This window comes from Aptenodytes patagonicus, chromosome 13 (assembly GCF_965638725.1).
Source record: "Aptenodytes patagonicus chromosome 13, bAptPat1.pri.cur, whole genome shotgun sequence".
Taxonomy (NCBI): Eukaryota; Metazoa; Chordata; class Aves; order Sphenisciformes; family Spheniscidae; genus Aptenodytes; species Aptenodytes patagonicus.
The window spans coordinates 12,610,662-12,634,375 of record NC_134961.1 but is presented as its reverse complement, the minus strand read 5'-3'; the positions used below and the strand labels follow the sequence as shown (position 1 = coordinate 12,634,375).

General features: G+C 36.9%; 1 protein-coding gene across 1 annotated transcript; it reads left to right on the top strand.

Annotated features, from left to right (window-relative positions):
- The first annotated feature begins 41 nt into the window (after positions 1-41).
- On the top strand, positions 42-19,957 carry LOC143166422 (transmembrane protein 180-like). Its single transcript, XM_076350768.1, has 7 exons — positions 42-83; positions 3,676-3,854; positions 4,619-5,353; positions 8,284-8,438; positions 9,896-9,979; positions 10,958-11,101; positions 18,795-19,957. The coding sequence occupies exons 2-7, from the start codon at positions 3,702-3,704 to the stop codon at positions 18,922-18,924; spliced, it is 1,401 nt and encodes a 466-aa protein (XP_076206883.1). The 5' UTR covers positions 42-83; positions 3,676-3,701; the 3' UTR covers positions 18,925-19,957.
- Positions 19,958-23,714: the final 3,757 nt, after the last annotated feature.

Sequence of the window (23,714 nt, the reverse complement as noted above, 5' to 3'; positions counted from 1 at the left end):
CGCCAATGAGAACGAAGAGACGGTTGGGCCGGGCTGATTACACCCGCCCCAGCAGCCAGCTGCGCAGCCTCTAGTCAGAGGAGGTGGGTTAGTGCCTGTGGAAGGGGGAGGTGGTTGCTGGGGCTCTGAAGGGTTAATGGCGGGGAGCGGTTGCTGGGGGGTATTCTGGTGGGTCTGTGGCGGAACAGAGCTGGCACAGCCCGGGGTGGGGCAGCGGCGGCTAGGCGTAGGGAAAGCTGTGGCTCCTAGTCGTCCCGTGTTGGGACCCCCCCGAGGTGCGCTGAGGGAAGAGTCTGTGAGGAGCTCGGCCCTCGAGCTGCGGCTCCTCACCGGCGTCGCGCCCAGGTGTTGGCCGCGTTCCCGCCGCCTCCCGGGGGAGCCTTGGCGCCGGAGTGCGGAAGGGGAGGGGAGAGCGTGGCCCCGCTGGAGCATGTAGCCGTGGCAGCTCCTGTCACGTCTGACGACGGCCGTCTCCATCCCCGCGCCTCGCATGTCAGTCGGGCGGTCACCGGTCGCTCTCGTCTCCTCTCCTTACAAGGAAGAGAGAGCCGTGTTCCGTATCTGGGGAGCTGCTGAGGAAAAAGTAGCTTGACTTGCCCAGTTTTGACAGACGAGCACCTCCAAACTTCCAGTCCTGAAAGTTTCCGGAGTCCCCTGCCTTCCCGGAGTCACAGCTTTACAGCACTTGGGCAGCCATAGCATCGCGGGCTTGAAAGTGGCGGCACTCAACGAGTTTCACTTGCCCTCCTACTCCAAGTGCTTTCTGTTTGCATCTCCCCCCTGCTTCAGCAGCATTTCCCCTTAGTATTACCCCTCGGGACTAGGAAGGCGCTTATTCTTAGTTCTGTCTTAACGTGGTTCAAGTCATGGAAGAAAGATAACGAAGATACTTGTGTCCAACCAGTTTGCCAGGACTGTGAGCATTATGCTGTGGTTTGGGACCCAGTACAGCAGCAGAGCATGATGTCAGCTAGCGTGCTTCAGTCAAAATTTGTTATCGCTTGGGAATCCACTTTTCTTCTTTAGACTCGTTCTAGTTTCTTTCAGTGATTGTCATCCAGCTCTGGGAGAAATGCAAGTAATGTCATACTGCGTCTCTGCTTTAAACAGTCTGTTCTTTTGGCTCATCTGTATTAACACAGTTGTAACCACAAGAAATTTCTGAAACTGATGTGCCTTCTGTGAGTCACAAAATGTCAACACTTGTGCTTTATTCAATATAAAGGCTGACTATTAAGAAGAGGGAGGGCATACTCATGCATAATTTCATTGTAGTACAATTAAAGAGCACATCTTCTGGGAAAGGAAGTGTGGTACCTCAACTTCTAATTGAACCTATTTCATAAACAAGGTACGGGACCAGATGTACCAATTATTGTAAAGAGTTGTGTCAGATCCTGTGTATTATAATTAGTCATGGCACTAGAGGCCTGTTTGCACATTGTTAGAAGGTTTTTGTTGAAAAAATTTCAAATTTCTTCTTTCTTTCAAATTTTCTGCAGCTGAGGGGACTTTTTTTTTATTTGTGTGTAGGAAGGAATTGAGTCAAATATGATTTGAGAAAGGACTGATAGTTTGCTGGTAATGTTAGTGTGAAGCACATTTATTCTTGGTGCTCATGGAATTTGAGGAAAAGGAGAGTCTTCCAATTCTCCATTCAAAGACCCATGCATGGGGCTCCAGAGAGAAGTAGAGATGAAATGTCTAGCTTTCCAAAAGCTCTAATATCTACTACATAAATCACTTCATTAAGTATATTTGTGAAGGCTTGAAAGGCACTTATAGTAATGACTTTCACAGTAATATCAAACTTATTTTAAAAAATAAACATTTCAAATGGCCATCTTTTCAGTAACCTTATTCGTCGCTTTAAGTTTCTCAATAAAAGTTTGTGAAACCAAACTTGTTACAAAAATGCAAAATTTCATCACCTGAAAATGGAAGCACCTCTACAGCTGTAGCTCTGTGAAAAATAAACTTGAAAATGTATGTCACAATCATCCTCAAGTATCTAAAAATTCAGTCATATTCTCACAAATAAATTGGCTTTAGAAAAAAAAACTTGGTTCAAGTTGTTTGTCAGCTTGATTTTTTTTTTTCTTACCTGTGAAGTTATCTGCTCGTTGCATCTCATTTCATATTAGAGCATCTTAAATATATATGCAAAAATGCATCCACTTTTTATTTGCTCTTCAAGAGTTCATTTTCTGTGTTGGGGGGTGGAAAAACTGCTGTTCCATCATCTGCCTTAGCCAGAATAGACACTTCTCCAGTCCCTACCTGATCTGTGGCTTTTGCCTGGCTCTCCCCTGGTGATTAGGAAGTTACCATCTTCCCTTGCAGCAGCCTGTCTTCAGCCACTTTGTAAACCACAGGAAGGTTGGACACAGCCTTGGTTTTCATTCCTGTTTCTTTCATGGTCATTTTTATGAGGAGTTCAGGGAGCTGCTTATAGATCTGCTTATCAAGCTGAACAAGCAGATATTCAAGCCAAGTATTTTGATGGATATTTGAAAATTGCATTTAGGATAAAATTGTTAATATGCAGAGGAGCAAAGTGTGGACTATTGACAAAAAGCAGGTTGTAAAGCTCTGGAGTTAGTGCGCATCGTAAGGCTGAAATTTGAACCTGAAGTATCTCTAAATTAATGGCAGACAGCTTCCTTCAAGTAGATGTAAAGATGAATAAAGCCTCAGTTAAAAAGAGATACCTGGGAGAAGTATTTTTGTACTGGGCTTATAGAATCAAATCTGGTCAAGGACCATAAAGGTAGACGTTGCTCTGCTTTAGAAGATAGAGGTTCCCTGGAGCTAGCTATTTTCATGGGATAGCTTATACCAAGCATGCTTCAGTTAATTGCTAGATAGATGGAAAAAGTCAGCATGTTAAAAAATTGTTGGCTGAAGATCTGTTTGATATGTTAAAGAACTCTCTATTCTTGGGCTAAATGTCTGTTATTTGGACATACTTAAAATGCTGTACGTGTGTTACTTGCGAGATTTTATTTGCATGCAGTCTTTTATACTATGAAAATGTTTAAACTATTAAAAGGTGTTTTGATTGTTTTATGGTTTCTGTTCATATCTCATTAGTTTATTAGGTGAAAGTATTGCTTCCATGACTTGTTAACAATTAACATTTAAAAATACAAGGACAAAACTTGGTATTTGTTTTGAAAGAAATATTCATCTAAGGGCATGCTGCATTTGACATTCATAGCAATGGAATACGTAAGGATATGAATTGAGTCACTTCATTCCTACACAGTCCATAATTTTAAAACTACATAGCTAGCAAGAAAGATCTAAAATGTATGCAATTACTTTGAACTCTACACCAAGATTAGTGTTTGCAATAGCAGATTTTTATATTGAGTCTGTGCACCAGTTAGAAGGGATTCTTTTAAATTTTTGTCTACTTGTTCCATTGATTTTTAAGCACTGATTATATTTAGAATCGTCACTGACTTCTTAATATTTTGCATCTATTCAGTTTTGGGCTCAGTGTCTTACAACTCAGTAAAATGTGCTTCTCATTTAAAAAAAAGGAAGGAAGAATGGGAAATTTTTCTCTAAGAATCCATTTCTACACCTCTGAAACAAGCAAATCTCCCATGTCATTTTAATTTGGAAAATTATTCTACCAACTGTTGTAATTCTTTTTTGTTACTTAAGGAAGAAGAGAGTTGTACTTGTGGAAGATGAAGTTTGTTTTGGGAATTCATCCTAATGCGCTGGCATATTCCATGACTACGTTAGGTGCTGGAATGATGAACAGTATCTTTAATTTCTACTACGTTAAGCTTTTCCTAAACCGATACAAAATTTCAGAAGTAGCATTTCATCAAGCACAGGTATTGTCCAGTGGAGTATTTTGATTACCATGTTGTGCTATGTGTCTGTGTTATCACAACAAAGTTTTTTTTTTTACTTATGAGTTAATTTTGGATGCATTGCAAATAGTTATATAGTAAATTCATTTTAAATTTAGTTAGTCCATAAGCAATTGATGGTACACATAAAGCACATCATTTACAGTCTTTAGACTAAAAATCTCCAGACTTTAATTGCTGGAAAGATTTTTACCTTTGATAGCTTGAAGTAATGTTCTAAACTAATCTTGCACGTCAGCTCCACGGATATGTTTGACATTAGTGCTTTCCTATGGACTGTTTAAGTACTTAAATACTGCCTTTATTCTGCAAGTCATTATCCACATGAGCAACTCTTGTCATAAATGGTCTCCTGAAAGTAATGGGCCAGCTCATGTTTTGAATTACTTGCTGTGGGAGTAATATTTGGGCTTTGCAAGATGAAAGCCCAGATACATAAGCTTTTGAAGAACTGAAGTCTTACAGACAGGGCTTTATTTCACATGTAGTTGGGCACCTGCCTACTTACTCATCTTGTTTTTCAAAATTACTGTAAACCTCTAAATACCTTTAAGAATTTGGTCTGGAGTCTGTTTTGACCTGAGAAACTTTCATCTTTCTTTATTCTTTGAATAGAGATTTATTTTAAATAAATATGGTGTGTATTACTTCTGTGTTTGTATAACCTCTGCAGAAAAATCACGCTAATGATAAATTCTGTTGTGTTTCTTACTTGTTTGTCACAGGTTGTATTTATGATATGGAATGCCATTAATGATCCTCTTTTTGGGTATATTCAAGATAACTCCAAATTCGCATGCTGCTCAAGACGCCAGTTTTCAATTTTATATGGAGCTCCTTTATATGCGTTAGCCTTTTTGCTTCCTTGGTTTCCTTGGAAACATTATGAAGAAGGTGACTGGCTAAGTGGTCTTCACCTCATTGTTGCGTTATGTGCTTTTGATGGTTTGCTTACATTCGTGCTTCTAGCGCAGTGTGCGCTCTTTGCAGAAATTTCAACAAGACATGAAAGCAGGCTTCAGCTTATTAAATATAACCAAGTGGCAACATTAATCGGATCAACAAGCATTCTCTTTTGTGGTCTTATATCAGATAATATGGAAAATTTTGCGTATTTTCAGGCTTTTGCTGTTTTGGTTGCAGCATTAGCAACAGCTTGTATGTGTTACACAGGCAAATACAGTACTAGTCAGTATGAGCAGAGAGAAGTTTGTATGGAGAACGCTAATCTGGAAAACAGTGATGGAGCTCTCTCCTGGTCCTCTGTAATTTCACTGACCAAGCAGATTATGACAGAGAAAAACTTTTTATTTTTTGTAACTATGAACTTCTTCCAAGTCTTCCACCTAGCCTTCTGCAACAATTTTATGATGATCTTTGCGGATAATCTTATTCCTAAGGATGTCCTTTCTTCCTCAATAAGAAGTATCATGTATGGAGCAGGCTTTATTTGTCCTCAGGTAGGCGGTTACGCTTTTTTATTTCAAAGTGTGAAAACATGGTGTTTTACTAGTTTTCATTAGTTTAAGGTATCCATTTGCACTGTTTGTTGAAAAAATGCTGTATCCAGCATAAGCCATATAAGCATATAACAAACCTAGCTCACCAATGCTCTAAAAGAAGAAAGTACCTCTATGTACAGGCCAACCAAATGTAAGAGTAGGGTAGGGAGAAATGATAAGCAGGCAGGCTGGTGGAATATCTGCTTACAAGAATGTGAGATGTGAGTATGCAAGAAGTTAACTTTTTGTATCCTACAGGGTTTATAATACCTAAGTATAAAGGAATGAAAAACAAGGTCAAGATAAAAAGTTTCTAAAAGCAAGTTCTATAGAATTCTGAATTCTATTCTCTTTGGTTTTGATTGGTAATACATGATGAAAGAATAATCTCTTTTTCAGGCAGTTTCTGAGATAAACTGCACAAAACACCAGAAAAATTATTAGGTATTAAAAGCATTGTTGAAATACGTGGTATCTCAGTCATGGGAACCAAACAAAACTCTGAATATCTACTTTTGGAGAATAATGCGTTCCCATTTATTTTGTTGTTTACTGTCTTGGTCAGCTACATTTACTGGGTAGAGAGAGAGAGATGAAATTTGAGACCCCTATCAGGGATGAGGGGAGGAGTAATGAACTGGAAAAGAAAAGAGAAAGAGAACCCAAACAAGAAAAGCAGCAAAAATATGTCCCACAGAATGTAAACATACGTGTCTGCAGTGAATAAAAAAATTCTCCTCTTCACTCCCTTCTTCACTGGATCTTTTAAAACTTTCACTATGTTTACTTGTTGGACTGCTCAAAAACTGAGTATCCTGACTTTCATCATAGGTGCTGATGATGTTCAGAATTTCTGAAAATCAGGCTGTTATGTTCATTAAGTTGTAATGTTTTCAGTAAGTAAAATCTAAAAGAAGATACATGAAAGTGCAACTGGAATTCACAGTTCAATTTCAGTTACCATTTTGGCTTTTGCATATATAACATACAAATCTTAAACATACCTTCTCTGTTCCATAAATCCTAAATATCTATAATTTCAACTTTTATCCTTACCACAGGTTTAATAGTTTTTTTCTGTAACTCAAACAGTTAGCTGATGAACTTTGGAAATAAATCAGAAACTGCAGAAGTCAGGAAAGCTTGAATAATTTTACACTCAATATATAGCAATCACTACTGTTGATAAAATCAGCGTGACAGTGTGAAACAACCAATCTTTCAGAAAATGCATCTCTCTCTGTTCCCCAGAGACTCTTTGTCTGGAAGGTCACTGAACCGTAGAGAGTTTGCTGTGACCTTATTTTTCTCAGGTTTTGTCCCTTTGAGCTCAAAATATAATAAGAGTATTCTCTGGTGGCAATGTCCTGAACTTCACTTACCGGAAAAGCACCCAACCCATGTAAAATAAAGCTCCTTCTTATGAACTGTGCTTCAGTGGCCTGTACTAAACTAGAATTCAGCTTCCGTCTTAGGTTCCTTTCAGTAGTGAGTGTGAAGAATAAAACCTGCCTACAAGGGAAACCTTATTGCTGAAACATAGGCATACAAATTTAAATTTGCATAATTAAGTTAGTATTTTTCTTAGAAACATGCAGTCTTAGAAACATGCAGGTAATAAGGCATTTTCTAAATCATAAGTGCTTCCTGAGGCAGGGTTATTTCTCAATTATAGGGAGACAAGGTCGTGGTTTTTACAATAACACGCATTACATAATGCCTTACCATTTCTAGTGTAAGCACTTTTCTGAAAAATGCCTGAAAACAGCCAGGGGGAGGAGTATGTTTAAGTTTCTTACAACCAGATTTTTTTCTTATACCAACTTTCCGGATTTGTTTTACCTACCTGATCATTGGTCTAAGTAGAAAACTTGAGCTTCTTTAAAATAGCATTTGCCACAGTAATCTTTGTCTGACTGTAGCATCCTGGTTTTACTGGTTATGTTAAAGAATGTAAATGTGGGAACAAATGTACAAGGAGAATTCGTTCCTGTTCTTCATCTGAATATTACACTGTTCATCTCTGTAACACAAAAGGAAGGAGAAAATGTGTATCTTCATAGAGTTTGTGAGTATTTTTTGTGACAGTGATGAGGACCACATACATGTAGATAGTGACATAGGCTCATATAATAAAAACAACATAATGCATTACAAAATGTCCTATTTAAAGTCGAAAGTGAGGAACAACATAGAAGAGCTTACGCTTTGTTCATACTATAATCAGCACTTAATACCATTTTTGCGAGTTCTCCTGTCACTAGCTTTTCGTGTGGATTACTGCTTGCTAAGATTGGCAGTATGAAAATGCAGCCATACACGTTGTCCACTGGCACCTGCCTTTCTCTACTTGCTAATAAAGTCGCTAACTTGCTTAGATCAGCTGTCTTGGAGAGCTTGCTTTATCAACTTAAAAGTCATGCTTAATTTCTATAAATGTCAGTGAAAATAGTAATATTAATGAAAATACAATTATTGAAAATATTTTTGCTCAGAAGTTAAAATTCAAATGGCAAGATGCTTGGTTTACAGTTAACATACTGCAAAGTTAATTCTTTAAGGGATATCAAACATAAAGATCATGAGCATTCAATAATAGTTTGGGAAATGGTATTTTCCTCAGGATATAGTAGTTCTTAGCTGGCTAGTTTTGAGTGAGAAGGGAGACCATTCTTATCTGATAGAGGTAGCGTAGAGTGAGCCAGTATAGTTCTCTCTGTTCAATTCCTATTTTTTTACTTGGATTGAACTTTTTAGAAAGGGTTGGGTTTTTTTTTTCTTTAATGGGTAGTAATAATTTATGTCTGGTCTGTGCTTTATAGCTCTCCTAATACTGAGATACTGTACTACATCTTTTCATCATATATGTGTATATATTATCTTTTCAGTGCCTTGTTCTTCTCAGTCATACTTCGTTGAAGAAGTTTGGTTATTACAGAATCATCTTGTTTTCCTTTTACTTTGAAGTAGTAGCTGCTGCTGTCATGTTTGTTCTAGGGCCAGAGCACTATTATCTGTTGGCATTTTATCTCACAACAAACATGTAAGTAAATACACTTCCCTATTCATAGATATGGCTAAAGTAATTGTAACAGAGTGGACACTTGCTTTTAATAGCATGAAGATTTTGCCACTGCTTTTATGGTTTTCTTCCTGTTCTGTTTCACTTGTCAGAAAAATTGAAATTCCAGTTACAGCTTTTTTCAGCTTTCATTTTATTCTGCTTCAGCTTTTAATTTCTGCTTAAAAAAAACAAAAAAGCCTTAAAAATGAACACCCACATACCTGCTTTAACATGAGATTCAAGGGAAGCAGAACCTTTTCTTTTTCTCATCCACATAGACACAGAAGATTTCAATAGAGGAACTCTTCAGAGACTGTTTGCTAGGAAAGCTCAGACCTCATTTTGTATTGCAAAACAAATACTGGTATGTCAGGTATCTGTTAGGTAACCAATACCAAGTCACATTCTCACTGGTACTGGGTAAGTATGATGCCAAGAAGTATTTTCACAGAAGTATATTATGATACATAGAAAACCTTATTTAAAAATAAAGACCTGTTTGTATCAGAATGTTGTTACAGCAGTTTGTTTTTTATTTCTTCATTTTCTATTTCATTGCTTTATTTCTACATGTTCTTTCCTACCCTCCTTTTCTTCATCTTCTCCGCTCCCCCACCCCCCTGCCTTTTCATTCTTATTTTCAGTATTTCTGTCATGGGCTACTGTAACACTGAATTGTGTGAACAATAAATTGAATTTCATTACCTGCATACTTTAAATGATGAAGATATATTTTGATTTCCCAAGGAAAACATTCTAAGGTACCTAAAGACTGTATGTTTAAAGTGCTAATTGTTCAAAGCCTCTCGTAAGTAAAAGCTAATCACACCCAAAATTTAATAAGACATAGAAATCCTGATATGTGAGTTTATGGTTTCAGTTAGCAGTTTGTTAAGAGTTGGCTCTGTGTGTGTGTGTGTGTGTGTGGTTTTAAATGCATATTTATATATAATATAAATACATATATAAGAATGCATATAAAATCTTTTTGCTATTTTAATTCTCCCACTTTCAAGTTTGTCTTCCATGTAGTCTTTCCAGGAATGCTCATGTCCTTTTCAGATTTCAAGAGGACATTTTCAGTTTCTCTTTCTTCTAAGGTGTTTCTTTTCTCCATGTCATTTTAAATGACATTTATTGATAATCTCAAGCAAGTACTTATGACCTTTTGCACCAGTGTCCAGGAAAAAAGGCAAAAAACCTCCACCTTTTAGTTTTGCATATCGATTTCTAATTCTCAATTAAAAACAGATCTAATAATGCTTTCAGAGCTGCTGTTTAAACAGATAAATCACCATGTTTTAAAGAACGTCTCAGCTTTGTGTATTTGTGGAAATGTCAGTGTTGGGGTGTATATGTTAGAATGCCAGTTACAATTTCATTATGAAAGTGTCTATAAGAACTATGAACATCTTAAATATTTTGTCTTTCTTTAGGGTAATTGTACAAGCTTCATTTAGTTTGTTCAATTTGCCTTTGGCAGATATTGTTGATGCAGATCTAATAAAGCACAAGCGGAGGTATGTCAGTCGTAACTGTTTCTCTTTAAATATGCTATCTATTTGCCATGTTACTCTTCCGTAAGTTAGATTATGTCAAAGTAAAGACAGTAAGTGATCTTGGATCCCTGACACAGATGTACTTTTTGTAAGAGCAACTTAGCATAAGTAAAGATAAGAACTTGAATAAAGTTTTCTGCAGTTACTTCAGCAATTTAAACAGATTATTATGCCATTTCTAGTTTTAATTATACTATAGTGTAAGCCAAGTCCTCTGGTTTTTTTGTGTGTTTATTTTTGTTAGCTTCAGTTCAATTATTTTGTAACCGTATATATCTATTGTCACTTAAGGAATTTTCTGAATAAGGTCTTTCTAACATGGCAAAAGCATTTAGAAAGTTTAGCCTGTGCTACTTAAAGTGCAAATTTCAAAGTCTAACTGGTTGCTGTTATCTCTCTGAAATAAAATTGATAAAACCTGCTGTGACGTAGCATATTACAACTCATGGATCTTTTGGGTTTTTATCAAAGTGCAGATAACTTCCAGTTGGTTCCCTCAATGTTTATATCCTGGTCACTGTATTAAAGGACTTGCCCCTCAAATGTGAAAGCTGTTACCTTCATGAAGAAAAAAAAAGCCTCCTTTTCTGGCCTCATGCATGTAAAGTCTTAAGTTGTAATTAATTCTCCATGCACTGCTCAGTCTAACTTAACTTCAATAATTACTCAATGTGCACAAAGTTGAACTTGAGTGCGAGTCATTTCAGAATTGGGGCCAAGGTGTATATATATCCCAGAGGTTTATTACCTTTAATTTCCAAAGAAAATTAAATTTCATTATGATAGCTGATCTATTTGCTATAATGTGTAAACTATAAAGCTAAGTATGATGATACTTAGCATTTGCCTATTAATAGGATTTTAAAAATCACTATTGTAATTAATATACTAATAAGTTTGTGTTGTGCATTCGTTTGTTTTTTTCCTTAAATATTTTAGATCACCACTTTCCTCTATGGTTTTTGGTACCAATGCTTTATTTACGAAGCCTGCCCAATCTTTGGCTCCAATGCTTGTGGTTACAATACTAAATCAATTTGGATATGAGAACCTGAATGATGAAGTTGCTCAACCTGATCCAAGGTGAGTTCAAAAGAGATACTTTAAATCATAGAAATTAACATGAAATTTGTTAATCCTGTCATCTAAAAAGCAAATTAATCTGCAATTAGTTTGCATCAACTGCACTTCAAAAATATGGGTGCTTTAAAAATATTTTCCAGTTGTTTTTTATCTGTATAGAAATAGAAATGTTTTCTAGATTTTTTTAAAGAATAAATCATTTATTAAGCAATACACGAGAATATCTACCTAATTTTGAAAAACAAAGGATACATTTCAGTAGTTGACCATCTCCCATTCTATTGCAAAAAAGAAAAAAAATATGTTTGAGATCACCTAATACCTCTTACTACGATACATATTGTCCTGGCTTCTGTGTTTTGTTTATCTCGTAAACCTACTTCCTTAAATATATAATCTAACAGGGTTGCATTTAAGATACATTTTTATTTGAGAGAAAGCAGTATAATCACTGGAGGGAGGGAATTTGCCTCAAGTAGGAGTATAATTTTGGCTTCAGTACTACTTACCATTCTAATGCTAATGATTTCATTGCAGTCCCTGGAGACCTTAATACACAGCATAAAGCTGTGGTTGCTAGTTAGCACATTGGAAATGCATGGGCTTTTATAAAAACAAATTAACAGGGAGTCAGTACACTGAAAGGGTCATAAGCTGTTTATTTATGACCAACAAGAGGAAGTGGCAACATAAGGAATAACTGAAGTCAAGACTAAAAGGCAAAAATCAGTCCTATTAGGGTTTGCATGAAAGAACAACATGAATATCCTGGGAACTACATAGCTCTCCTAAATTTTGAGTAGAAACCTTAAAAAATACGTAGAACACAATTGTATATGAACTTTTGTGGAGATAGGTCTTGAAGGAGAAATGACTGGTTATGAGTCACCTAAGGCTTGGAGAATGTTTCGTATTTGAGGAGTTTTCTAAAAAAATACACGAGGAAAAGCATGACATAAAGGGGCAACAGGTGGTCTTCAGAAAAGCATCCTGGCACAAGCAAAGAAGGCTTCAGTTTGAGGCTATGTGTGAGAACAGTTAATTTTATTTTAATGCATTCTGTAGATAGCCAGCCACTGAGGTGATGTGAAGAGGACATGAACCTCATTATAATGTCAAATAAGATGAGTGATTTTTGCAGGAGAGTGGTAGGTTGAACTGGGTGTGGATATGAGAGGGCTGAATATATTCATCTTGATGATTCAGAGAAATTCAGATTTGAAACATAAAAACTGCAGTTCTGATCCCTTTCAATCAGAGAAATGATCCCTTTGTGGATCGATTTTAAATCACAGTAGCTATAAATCTTTCTTCACCCAGTAAGTAGCCTCTGGACTATAGCAACAATAAATTTATTGTATATAGAGTTGAAATACTTTGAATGCTCAGTCTCTAAAACCTGTATTTTCACTTGAGTCATGCTGAAATTTGATTTATTTAACTAGGGCAAGGAACAGCATAGAGGTACAAAGCTGAGATCAGTTAATCAAAGAGCACCTGAAATATACTCTATATTTCTCTTACCCATCCCTTCAGAAATGATTTCTTATATATGAAGCAGTCTACATGTGTTTTCTGTATATGTATGTGTGAATGTGCATGTCCTTCTCTTTGCAAATGGACTACAGTGTCGACATACAGTCCACAAAGACCAGACTACTCAAGATTGTTTCTAGGAAGTCAGTCTGCCCATGGCAATGTACTCAGACCGTTGACTGAGCTAAAATTACTTATACATATTAAAACCCTATCAGCTGATCTCAGATTTCAGCCATAGGCAGACAGCTAAAATACACTTGCCTCAGGACAAAGTTGTTTGGGGACAAACAGAAACAATACAGGAGATCGCTTAAAATATGCTCGAACTGTTTTGAAAAAAACCCAACAATTTCACACATGTGAATTATATATAATGAAGTGTTATGACCCATGCCAGTACAATCTCAGCTGTGTCCTTCCTCCTTCTCCAAAGCTGGCGATATCTATTAAGCGTTCTGGAACGCATTTGCTTCATTAGGTGTAGTGGTAGTGAATTGTGAAGATGGCACAGAGGACCCTTACTCTGCATTAACAAAATGTTTGGGCCCTGAATAAATATGTCTTAAGAGTTTCCAGCAATGTTGTTTACTGGGAGAAGAGAGAAGATGCAGTCCAAAACCATAAACTATTTGCTGAATTCTGAATTATTTATTTTTTCTTGAACTGAAAGTTAAATCATAGCAACAATGATGGAGCAGCTAATCCTGGAAACCATTTCCAGGCACATTAAGGACATAAAATCATCAGTCATAGTCAGCATGGCTTCACCAAGGGGGGGTCATCCTTGACCAACTTGATAAACTTCTACAATGAAATGACGAGCCTGATAGACAAGGGAAGAGCAGTGGGTATCGTCTACCTCAACTTCAGTAAGGCCTTTGACAATGTCTCCCATAAGATCCTCATAGACAAACCTTTGATATATGGGCTGGACAAGTAGACAGTGAGATGGGTTGAAAGCTGGCTGAATGACCAGGCCCAGAGGGTGGTGATCAGTGGCATGAAGTCTAGTTGGAGGCCAGTAACTAGTAGTGTACCCTAGGGGTCTATACTGGGTCCAGTCCTGTTTAACATCTTCATTAATGATCTGGATGATGGGGCAGGATGTACCCTCAGGAAGTTTGGTGATGATGCAAAACTGGGAGGTGTGGCTGATGCATCAGAGGGTCATGCTGCCATCCAGAGGGATCTCAACAAACTAGAAAAAAGAGCTGACAGGAACCTCATGGTTCAACAAGGAAAGTGCAAAGTCCTGCACCTGGGGAGGAACAGCCTCATGCACCAGTATATGCTGGAGGCCACCCAGCTGGAAAGCAGCTTGGCAGAAAAGGACCTGGGGGTCCTGGTGGACACCAAACTGGACATGAGCCAGCAATGTGCTCTTGTGGCAAAGAAGGCAAATGGTATCTTGGGCTGCATTAGACAAAGTATTGCCAGCAGGGCAAAGGAGGTGATCCATCCCCTCTGCTCAGCACTGGTGAGGCCACACCTGGAGTACTGTGTCCAGTTCTGGGCTCCTCAGTATAAGAGAAACGTGAACATACTGGAGAGAACCCAACAAAGGACCACAAAGGTTATTAAGGGACTGGAGCATCTCTCCTATGAGGAAAGGCTGAGAGAATTGGGACTGTTCAGCCTGGCGAAGAGAAGGCTCGGGGGGATCTTCTTAAGGTATATAAATTCCTTAAGGAAGGGTGCAAAGAGGATGGATTCAGGCTCCTTCCAGTGGTGCCCAGTGACCGGACCAGAGGCAGTGGGCATAAACTGAAACACAGGAGGTTCTCTCTGAACATCAGGAAACACCTTTTTACTGTGAGGGTGACTCAGCAGTGGAACAGGTTGCTCAGGGAGGTTGTGGACCCTCCGTCCTTAGAAATATTCGAAAGCTGTCTAGCCGCAGTCCTGGGCAGCTGGCTCTATGTGGCCCTCCGTGAGCAGGGGTTTGGAGCAGATGACCTCCAGAGGCCCCTTCCAGCCTCAACCATTCCATGATTCTGATTCTGTGAACAAAGTTCCAGTATTTAATGATAGTGAAAATATGGGTATGTTACAGTTACAGACAGGCAGTTGCTTTTTTTATACAGATACCGTCCCATTAGTTTTCTTCCACAGTTATTTCACAGATCCTCTAACAAAGCAAAAGAATCTTAATAAGATGTATCTTATTATCTGTGTTTAGTTTTTTTGGGGGGTTGTATGTTTTGGATGTTAATGTTCTGTGGAGTGAATGGAGAAAAGTATTGGCAGACCATCAGTGTCTCCCTTATCTCTTCCTCCAGCATCAAAAGTTTGAACACTGTTTTTTGTATTCTCAGCAACTTTCCAGGCTTTTGCTGTAGTAAAACACATTTTCCAGCAATGAGTTTATAGCTGAAAATTATGGAAATAAGCTTTTCTTGTTCATACTGATTTTTGTGTAATATTGTAATTTCATTTCCTCATTCCTCATTTCTTGATATATTGCTTACTCAAGACCACATGGAATGCTGGAGCTCACCTGGATGACTTCAACTTGCATACAAAAAAAAAAAGGTCATAGCTTACAGGGGAAGGGTGTGTCTTTTTCTCCCCTACTTCATTTAACTTATACATTTGATAGCATTTTATTAATAGCATACTGCCTTCAGAAGTGGGCTTCGTAAATATTCTGTCTTTGGTGCTCATCTTACACCGTATCAAAAAAATCTATCCACCAAAAGCTATCTGCTGGGACAAACCATGTATCTTCTGATTCTTATGCCTCCAGCAAAAAGTCTGTAAGATGACACTACCTCACCTACACCTCCTCATCATCCCAGTGATTACATTTTGGTTCTTCAGCTCTGTGATATTATGACTCCTTGACATCCTTCATGATCAGGATATTTCTTTATTGCTTCATTAGAGTACCAAAACTCTGTTAAGAGTACCAATCAACTATAAGTTGCTGGGTTTTAAGCTTTGCCTGTCTTTTGTTGCCATCGTGCTGCTGAGCAATTCACACATGTATGTTCTCTGCCTTTAGTAAAGACCACATTCCTAAGCAGCTTATTAGGACAACTGGCATGTTATGAGTGAAATTCTTATCCCAGGAGACCTTTTGAGACAACAGTTCATCATTGTCTTGGTGGCTTCTGTTACAGTTGTATTCTGCAGGGCACCCAAGCCGGTAAGACAGTGAAGAGGTTTTATACAGAGAGTGAAAGTCTAGAAGAAGGAAAATTCAGTCCCCTTTTTCTTTCGTCTGTGAGGTATCATAAGATTCATCAAAAATGAGAAAATGCTTATCACTGAACAGTGATCCCAGTACTGTATTAGACCAGGCATTCCAAAGACCTAGGCTGTCTTCCTCTGTACTGAAGCCTTTGAACTGACCATTAACTTCACCAACCTCTTACTTACCGGTACCAGTATTTACTTCTGCCTCAGTGGTAATATCTTCTTAGTCACAGTTATGTCTCCTTCCTTAGGAGCAATCCAGTATCTCTTGGTTTTGCCTCTGGTATCATAACTCTGAAGCGTGACTTCTGCTATGAATAGTGGATCTCTCTTCCAGAAGTGTTATTGCTTTTTGGTGTAACCTATTTGTGTAACCAACACAAGGTTGGCCTATATATTGTACGCAATTCCATATGTGTTACACATGATTCTGTGTACATTAATACACACATTATACCGCATTCTTGGGCAGTGTGGTCACTACACATCAGTTAAGCATTTTGTGGTGGAAGCTAGCTTAAGAAGTATTTTTTAATATCCTTAAAATTTGAGCAATAGCTTGCAGAATGGAGTGGTCCTGGTTTGGGTTTTTTTTTTTCCCTTTTGGTCTGTCATCACAGCAAAGCATTACCTGCCTTATATGGCTTGGGGGTTTTTGTTTTCGTTGGGTTGGGCTGGGTTTTTTTAGGTTTTTTGTTTGGTTTTTTTTTTTTTTCCTATGGAAAAGATACCTAGTTTAAAAACTCCCTCTTCTGGAGAGCCACTGCAACTACAGCTAACTTCTCTTGAAAGTGTGCTTTTCAAATTCGTTCTTCGGAATGAAGTTATTTGACAGCAACTCTTCATTATTTATTGGAGGCACTTTAAACTGTTGATGCTTTCATATTGAATTACTGGACTACATCACATTCTATTCAGAGCGATATTAGGGCTGTTTAGTGAAAGATTGTATGTTTTATTCCTGTGTGTGCAAAAAATGTAGACATGGAAATTTCTGAAGTTACTGGTTCAGCTGTTATTATGATGAAATCTGAGTTCTGCTCTTGATTTATCCCAGTCCCTTGATGAAATATTTTCCCATTCCTTGTTTCGTGTACTATAGATATTTTTCATAATTCCTGCAGTAACTTAAGGTTTCACAGTGCAATAGGTAATACTATTTTCTTAAACCAATATTGTTCCAATGAAACCAAACTGGGATTGCACCAGTGTGAGTGATTTGGCAGATGTTCTTTATTTTTCTGTCCTTCCTGAAGTCCACGTATAAAGACAGAATAATTTTAGTACTGAAAACTGCAATCCTCTTTAGTGTACAGAACAGGCAAAGTCCGAGCCCCAGCATCCTGTTAACTGTGTCTTAGTCCTGTTTTCATCTTTAGACAGGTAAGTAATTTCTCTCTGGCCTCCCTGCTGACACTGCTCACACAGTTAACTATTGGCAGTTGTGACGGTGGTATGCATGATGTGGGCCCTTGTTTACTTGTAGGTGGACTGAAAATGCAATTGAATACAGGCCAGTAAACAATGTCCAAATGGTAAATTATTGTCACTGCCAATAAACATTGGCTATGGACCAGTGACCTGCTAGTGAGCGCTTCCAGTCTTAAATGCAATTGCCCAAGTGATTAAGTAATTCACTTTATTTAAGCCTGTGGGGTTTTGTTTTCATATGTAGCATTAGCATGTACATGACTTGAGATAAATTATGATCATTGTATGAGTGTGTGTATGTGCTAAGGAATAAATCTGGGCTATGTTGCAGGTTACAAGCATTTTTTCTGTTAAATGCAGTGAGACATGAGTTGATTCTTTTATGATTCAGAGAAACTTTTAGGTTTTATTCAAAAGCCTGCTCAAGTTAATGAGAGGTTTTTTCACAGATTTCAGGGTTTTTGGATCATGTCCATAGCTGTTCTGTGAGTCTCCTATCTCATCCCTGAATGCTAAGGAAAAAAAATAGAAAATAACATAAACTGCCTCATGGAGAGAAAGTTCATTTAGGGGCTGTTTCTCAGCTTGAGTTGACTTTCCTGATATTGAAGTAATTAGAATCCAATAATTAACAGAATGCCAGTAGATAATGATTCTAGCTATTAGATGAATGCCTAAATGTATGCTTTGAGCTGTCAGAAACCATACTGTTCATAAAAGGGTACTCATTCTCCTATATTTTCTTTTTTGATTCATATTTGCTGATGCTTTTATCTCTTATTCCTTAGAGAAGATTTAGATGAGGAAATACCATGCATCCATTAGAATAAATGAGAATGAGTGTTAATTTCACATGTATTCTTTTTATGGTTTATATTATCTTGTAATCATTTATTTTAAAATAAAATTAAATAAGGCTTGATATTTCAAACAGCCCTTTACACCATAACTGAATGTTGTGCATTAATTGTGACTTCCATCTAACACTCAGCAACTATAACAACACACTATGTGGATAGCTAGTAGCACAGATTTTAACTTAAATAAAATAAATTCATATTAAAATGTTTGCTTCCATTTTCTGCTTTTCTTTCTCTTCCAGATTTTTCAGTCTTACTAAACCTTTTCAGATGCTCTGTTCTATAATTGGATTATATTGCTTAAATTGAGTTCTATATTACCTAATACAGGTGTGTACTAAAGTAGCGAACAGGATTTCTTAGGTTATCTACAGTGTATTAAAATTAACTCTTTGTGTGCTAATTATCTAATTTCCTCCCAGCTATTATGAAAGGAGCAAAAAACATAAAATACATATTTGTATGTAGAATTAGAAAATATAATTGAAGTATATTTGATATCTGAGATATTTATATTTCTTTTATTTAGAATTGATTGTACACAGTAACATGTATATGCTGTATATGCGTATATAATGTGAATGCTTTAAAATAATTTGTTGTGAGTTGACCATGAAAGTTAATCTTCACCATCTTAAAAGCTGTGTTTTCATCTTCTTCACCAGTTTGTTTTTAGGTCTTCATGATGCCATGTTCTATTTGATCTGTCTGGTTCCACTTTGCATTGCAGTCATACAGATCCTGACGTGGACTCCCTTTTCAATCCAGAATAGTCATATGACAGCTGTACGCTAAATATATAACAGTTGGTCAGTAAATCTTCGGCTGAACTGTACCACAAAAGACTTAGTATGTTTTAAACGTGAAAAAGCAAAATTGCATTAAATGGACTCTTAGACCAAATACAGTTTGAGCCATTTCAATAAAGTCGCATTCTTCAGTCTATATAGACTACAACACCGATCACATTCAGCCTTAATCCTGAGCCTACACAGGGTTTTTTCTAGTTCGGTTGTTTGCCTTTAATGGGCTTTATCCTTAATTACTAAATAAAGTCCTTTCTGGTATGTACTTGTCACTGTGAACTCCTTTGAAGAATGGATATGGCAGATCAGGTAAAGGAATCCCAACCCAGCACCTGGAATTCAAGGGAACTGTATTTTCTTACGCTTACTGAAATACGGTGGACTAATTCTGCCATACTGATAAAATGGCAGATCACTGAAGTTAATCTGGAAGACCTGTTGGACATCCCTCATGGATGGCAGGGAGATGAAGAGAAAAATTTAGATGGTGTCTAGCTGACCAGTATCAAGACAAATCTGACAGCTACCACAGGAAGAGCCAAGAGTAGTTAACTACCCTGTAAAAGCCTGTGTAAGGCTAAAGAAGAAAAAGATTAAAATGCTGTTCGATGAAGTGTTGCTGGATATGGAAAAAGCTCCATTCTTCCTCACTGGCTTTCCGAATGTCTCTAGTTGGTGGTAGGTAGATGCAGTTTTCTGGCTCTAAATGGGAAAATTATTTTGAAGATACCATATTGTTAGTACTTCATACAAAATGTCATTGTGGTAAGAAAAACATTAGCGTACGGATGTAGTAGTGTCCAGTTAGTTGGGCGAATCTAAGCACACGCATATTGAATCAAACTCTCCCTGCTGAGTAGTGTTACATTGGCAAACTCATTTGATGTGCTGACAGTTGAAGGTAATTTCTGATTAATCAAGCTGAAGTTAGTTAATTTCTGATTAATTCTTAACCAAATCTTTTCAGTTAAGCTTTTAAATGGATCCTGTGATTTTTATAAAATAAAGTTTTTTTGACAAAATTTCAGAAACATTGAATCCTGTCTTTATTTTACACGTTATAATGGTAAGATACATTAGCATGATTACAATACTCCTGTTTAATAAATATTCTTTTTCCTCCATTATATCCAGTGTGTAATTGTGTAATGATAGATAGCTTAAGTTAAATATAATCACTTCATTTTTGGTCTTTGTTTTGCCTGGGCAAACATAATTTTAGAAGCACCTTTCTTACGGAGTGCCAGTCACTTGAAAGTACAAGAAGATGCATTGTATGTATCCCGATTTTAAAGTGCTGAGCCAGCTCATTTCTAAGGCTCTACATTTATCGTCATAGGTAACTTGGAAAAGAAAGGAGTGTAAGAATTTGCCCTGCATTTTGGTGGACACTAGCATAATTCAATGAAGAGGTTTGAGATTTGAAATACCAGTGTTGAAAAAAAAGTCTTTTGTGCCTCAGTTTTTACATTTGCAGAGTAGAAACAATGTCGTTTCCTTGCCTTTTTTGAAGTGCTAAGTGCTTTCAAAGCGATGAGTGAAAAAGTGGGATAGCATTGTTAAATATTTAGAAATCCAAACGAACCCTTTTGATAGGAATATGAAGATTTATGTTAAAATGCAAGAAGCCAGAAGTGTGATGAAGTTTTAAGTTGCGTTATCTGTTTTTTATCTCTGTCTTGTCAGAGATACCATTATTCATTTGCATTGTACATGCTAATAGCATTATGTACACATACTGGTGTCACTTGTATTTACATATCCAAAGAATATTTACACAAATACCAGAGCAGATATGGACTGTGTGTTTAGATTCTGAATTTTAAAAGATTTACTGCATTGTATGTATGAATTTTCTGCCTGAAAGGCAGAGGGGGGGAAAAAGCCGAAGGACAAAAATCTGAAGGAATTTAAGTTAATGTAATCTTTGATTCATTATATGAAACTGTTTTCTCCCTGACAATTCCTTTAAAATGGTAATAACTAACTTAAAATAGTTCTATTTTTCTTTACTGTTTCTGTATTTCCTAGATTTCCTATGTTCATCCTATCCTCATAGAATATATATTTTGGTAGGAGAAAATGTTACTGTTCCACAAATAGGGTTTCTTAGATGCTTGTGTTTATTACTTAGTTCTAATATTAAGTTATTAGAACATAGTGTACAACTGGGAGAGTACTGCACTATACAACAGGAAAACTAATAAGTGGGTTTAAGAGTCAAAATTATTCCAAGAATTCGAAATGATCAGAACTAATTTTTCTGGAAAATGTTTGGGAAAGATACCATATTATTTGCTGAAATAAGAAAGGAGTAAGGGCTGATATGACTGAAGGCACAGTTTGAATAGCCTCTATAAACTGCTGCATCTTTAGAATTAAGATAGGAAAAGTAAACAGTCAAAGATTTCTAAGCAAGACAGCCTTAAGATATGAGAGATTAACTCTGTAGAATAAACTAGTTTAGAAAACAAATCTGAGAAATATAATACAAATTATTTAATATGTAAAATATTAATAATTTTGCAAATTACAAGAATTTTTTATTCTCCCATTTGTCTGCCCTGTTTCTCTTGCTATAAGGGCAGGAAAAAAGTATCTGTCATCCCACCAATAGTCAATCCAAAAGAGGACTGGAAAACTGCTTTAAATTCAGGTGGTAGTCTTATTACAAGAATTACTGATAGAAGGTTGGCGGTATGTTATGATTGACATCGCTTATTCTCCATTTCTCTGTCACCCACTAAACGTTGTTACCCTCTGCTAAACCTACGTGATTGTTTTTGGCCATGAATCAAGTAAAGGATGATCAAAGGCAAAAGTTCAGTGTCTTGCAACAGCTGGTTTGTCTGCTTTCTCTCCTTATTAGCTAATGGTATCTGAGCTTGAAGTCCTGCTGCTGGAAAAATGCCCCAATTTAATCTTGATAATTTAAGAGTGTCTAAAATAGTCCCATAACTGATAAAGAGGATTTAAGTGTGTATAATATAAAATATGAAATGCTGTGATAACTTCAGGGAATGAGAAATTTGATGCTTGAACTAGAGTTTCTCTATAAATTCTGAGAATTTGGGTCTTAATACACTGAATTAATTTTATTTCTTGAAAATCACTAAGTAAAAGCATCTACTAGATTTAAAAGGATGTTATCTAATAGACGTGAAAGAATGTTAGCCTAATATAGTAGTAATATATGGTTAGTGATAGAGTGAGAACATTGAATAAATTACAACAAAGCACATTTAATTTTAAGTAGGAAAAAATTAGATTTATGTTTTGTGGCGCTTACAGGCCTGCCTCTGTTCTCATCTTGTACAAAATGACCTTCCCAGTCTCCTGCTGTGCTGATTTTGGAACTGCTCAGTAATTCATGAATATACTATGTTGACATGGCTAGTAGGATGTTTACATTTGAATAGGTTGTGCAGCTTAATGGGCGCTGTCAGGAAAGACAAGCAGGAAGGGGAAGGAACGGTTAAGATAAGCCACATCTCCACAAATACTTCCAAGCTCTTTCTTACAGAATTAAGCCAGCTCGGGAAAAAGCTCAGTAACACACGCAGTCAAAAGAATTCTAGCTGGTTTTGTAAAGGAACACACAACCGAGACTGGGGGGAGTTGTCTTAGAGAGCTGGACAAACCCACAAGTGGGCTTCCTGGGTTACCTTCGGGAGAAAGGATTTTAGATAGACATCTGTGTTCGTTTATCTTAAAGACCTCTGTCTGGTCATCACTTTCTTACTATTTTTTAAATAACAGAAGGGAAAGTTGTTTTATCGCTGTGCTTGATAGCGAAAATTGCAGATTTACATCCTAGAATATGTGAGGCTGTGCAGCCAGCCCTGTCCTGCTCCAAAACCAGGCTCCTTGTGATCACCACAAAGCAAATGCAGACTGTGTTAAAAATACTCCTTCCAAGGTAGCTATTCAAACCCTTTGGGTATGTTTTGGACCTTTCGGACCCTAGGGATTCAATTGATTATAGAAATTTTGTGCTAAGAGAAAGAAGAAACACTACCTAAATAGTTGAGGAGAAAGTAGAAAAAAAGTGATTCAATTTTTTCTGGAAATCCTCTCCCAGCACACTAATTGCTTTGAATGATGTATGCATAGACTTATACAACAAATAGTTTTCTGAGATTGTCCAGCAATTGGTTACAATTCCACCAGCCTATATGCAAATGACAATACATCAAAATTATTACCTAAATATTCATGAATAGTGTGTTCTTTATAGCCTGTCAAGAGAAAAATATGCTTAGTATACAACTACTGCAGCAGAATATTAATGACAAATGTAACCCTGGCTAGGAACTTTGAAAAATCTCATTAAAACATACCCAGGTTGTATACTAACAATGCAAAGACAAAAGCTAGCTTATTTCTTAATTTATTTGGTATGCAATTCATTATCTGTATTTTACATGTGATGAAATTAAGATATGTTTCCCTGTGAACAACACGTAACTAACCTGAAGCAATTTTATTTATTGGTTTACACATTGTGAGCAGATGTCTGTTTAAAAAGCAGCAAATTCAGCTTTTGTCATTTTGGATTTTGATTATAAATTTGTTTTATTCCTGGAGGGAAAAAATAAGCTAATCTGTCTTTACAAACAAGAACATACATAGAAAGGAGAGTCCTAATCCCAAACCAAATAAAAAGAAATAGACCAAAAAGGCATCTTAGCCCATCTAGCTATCAGAGAAAAAAAAATCTTCATGTGGAAAACTGTCTAAAGCTCTCATGTCAAAAACTTTCCTCAAGGAGGTTAAACA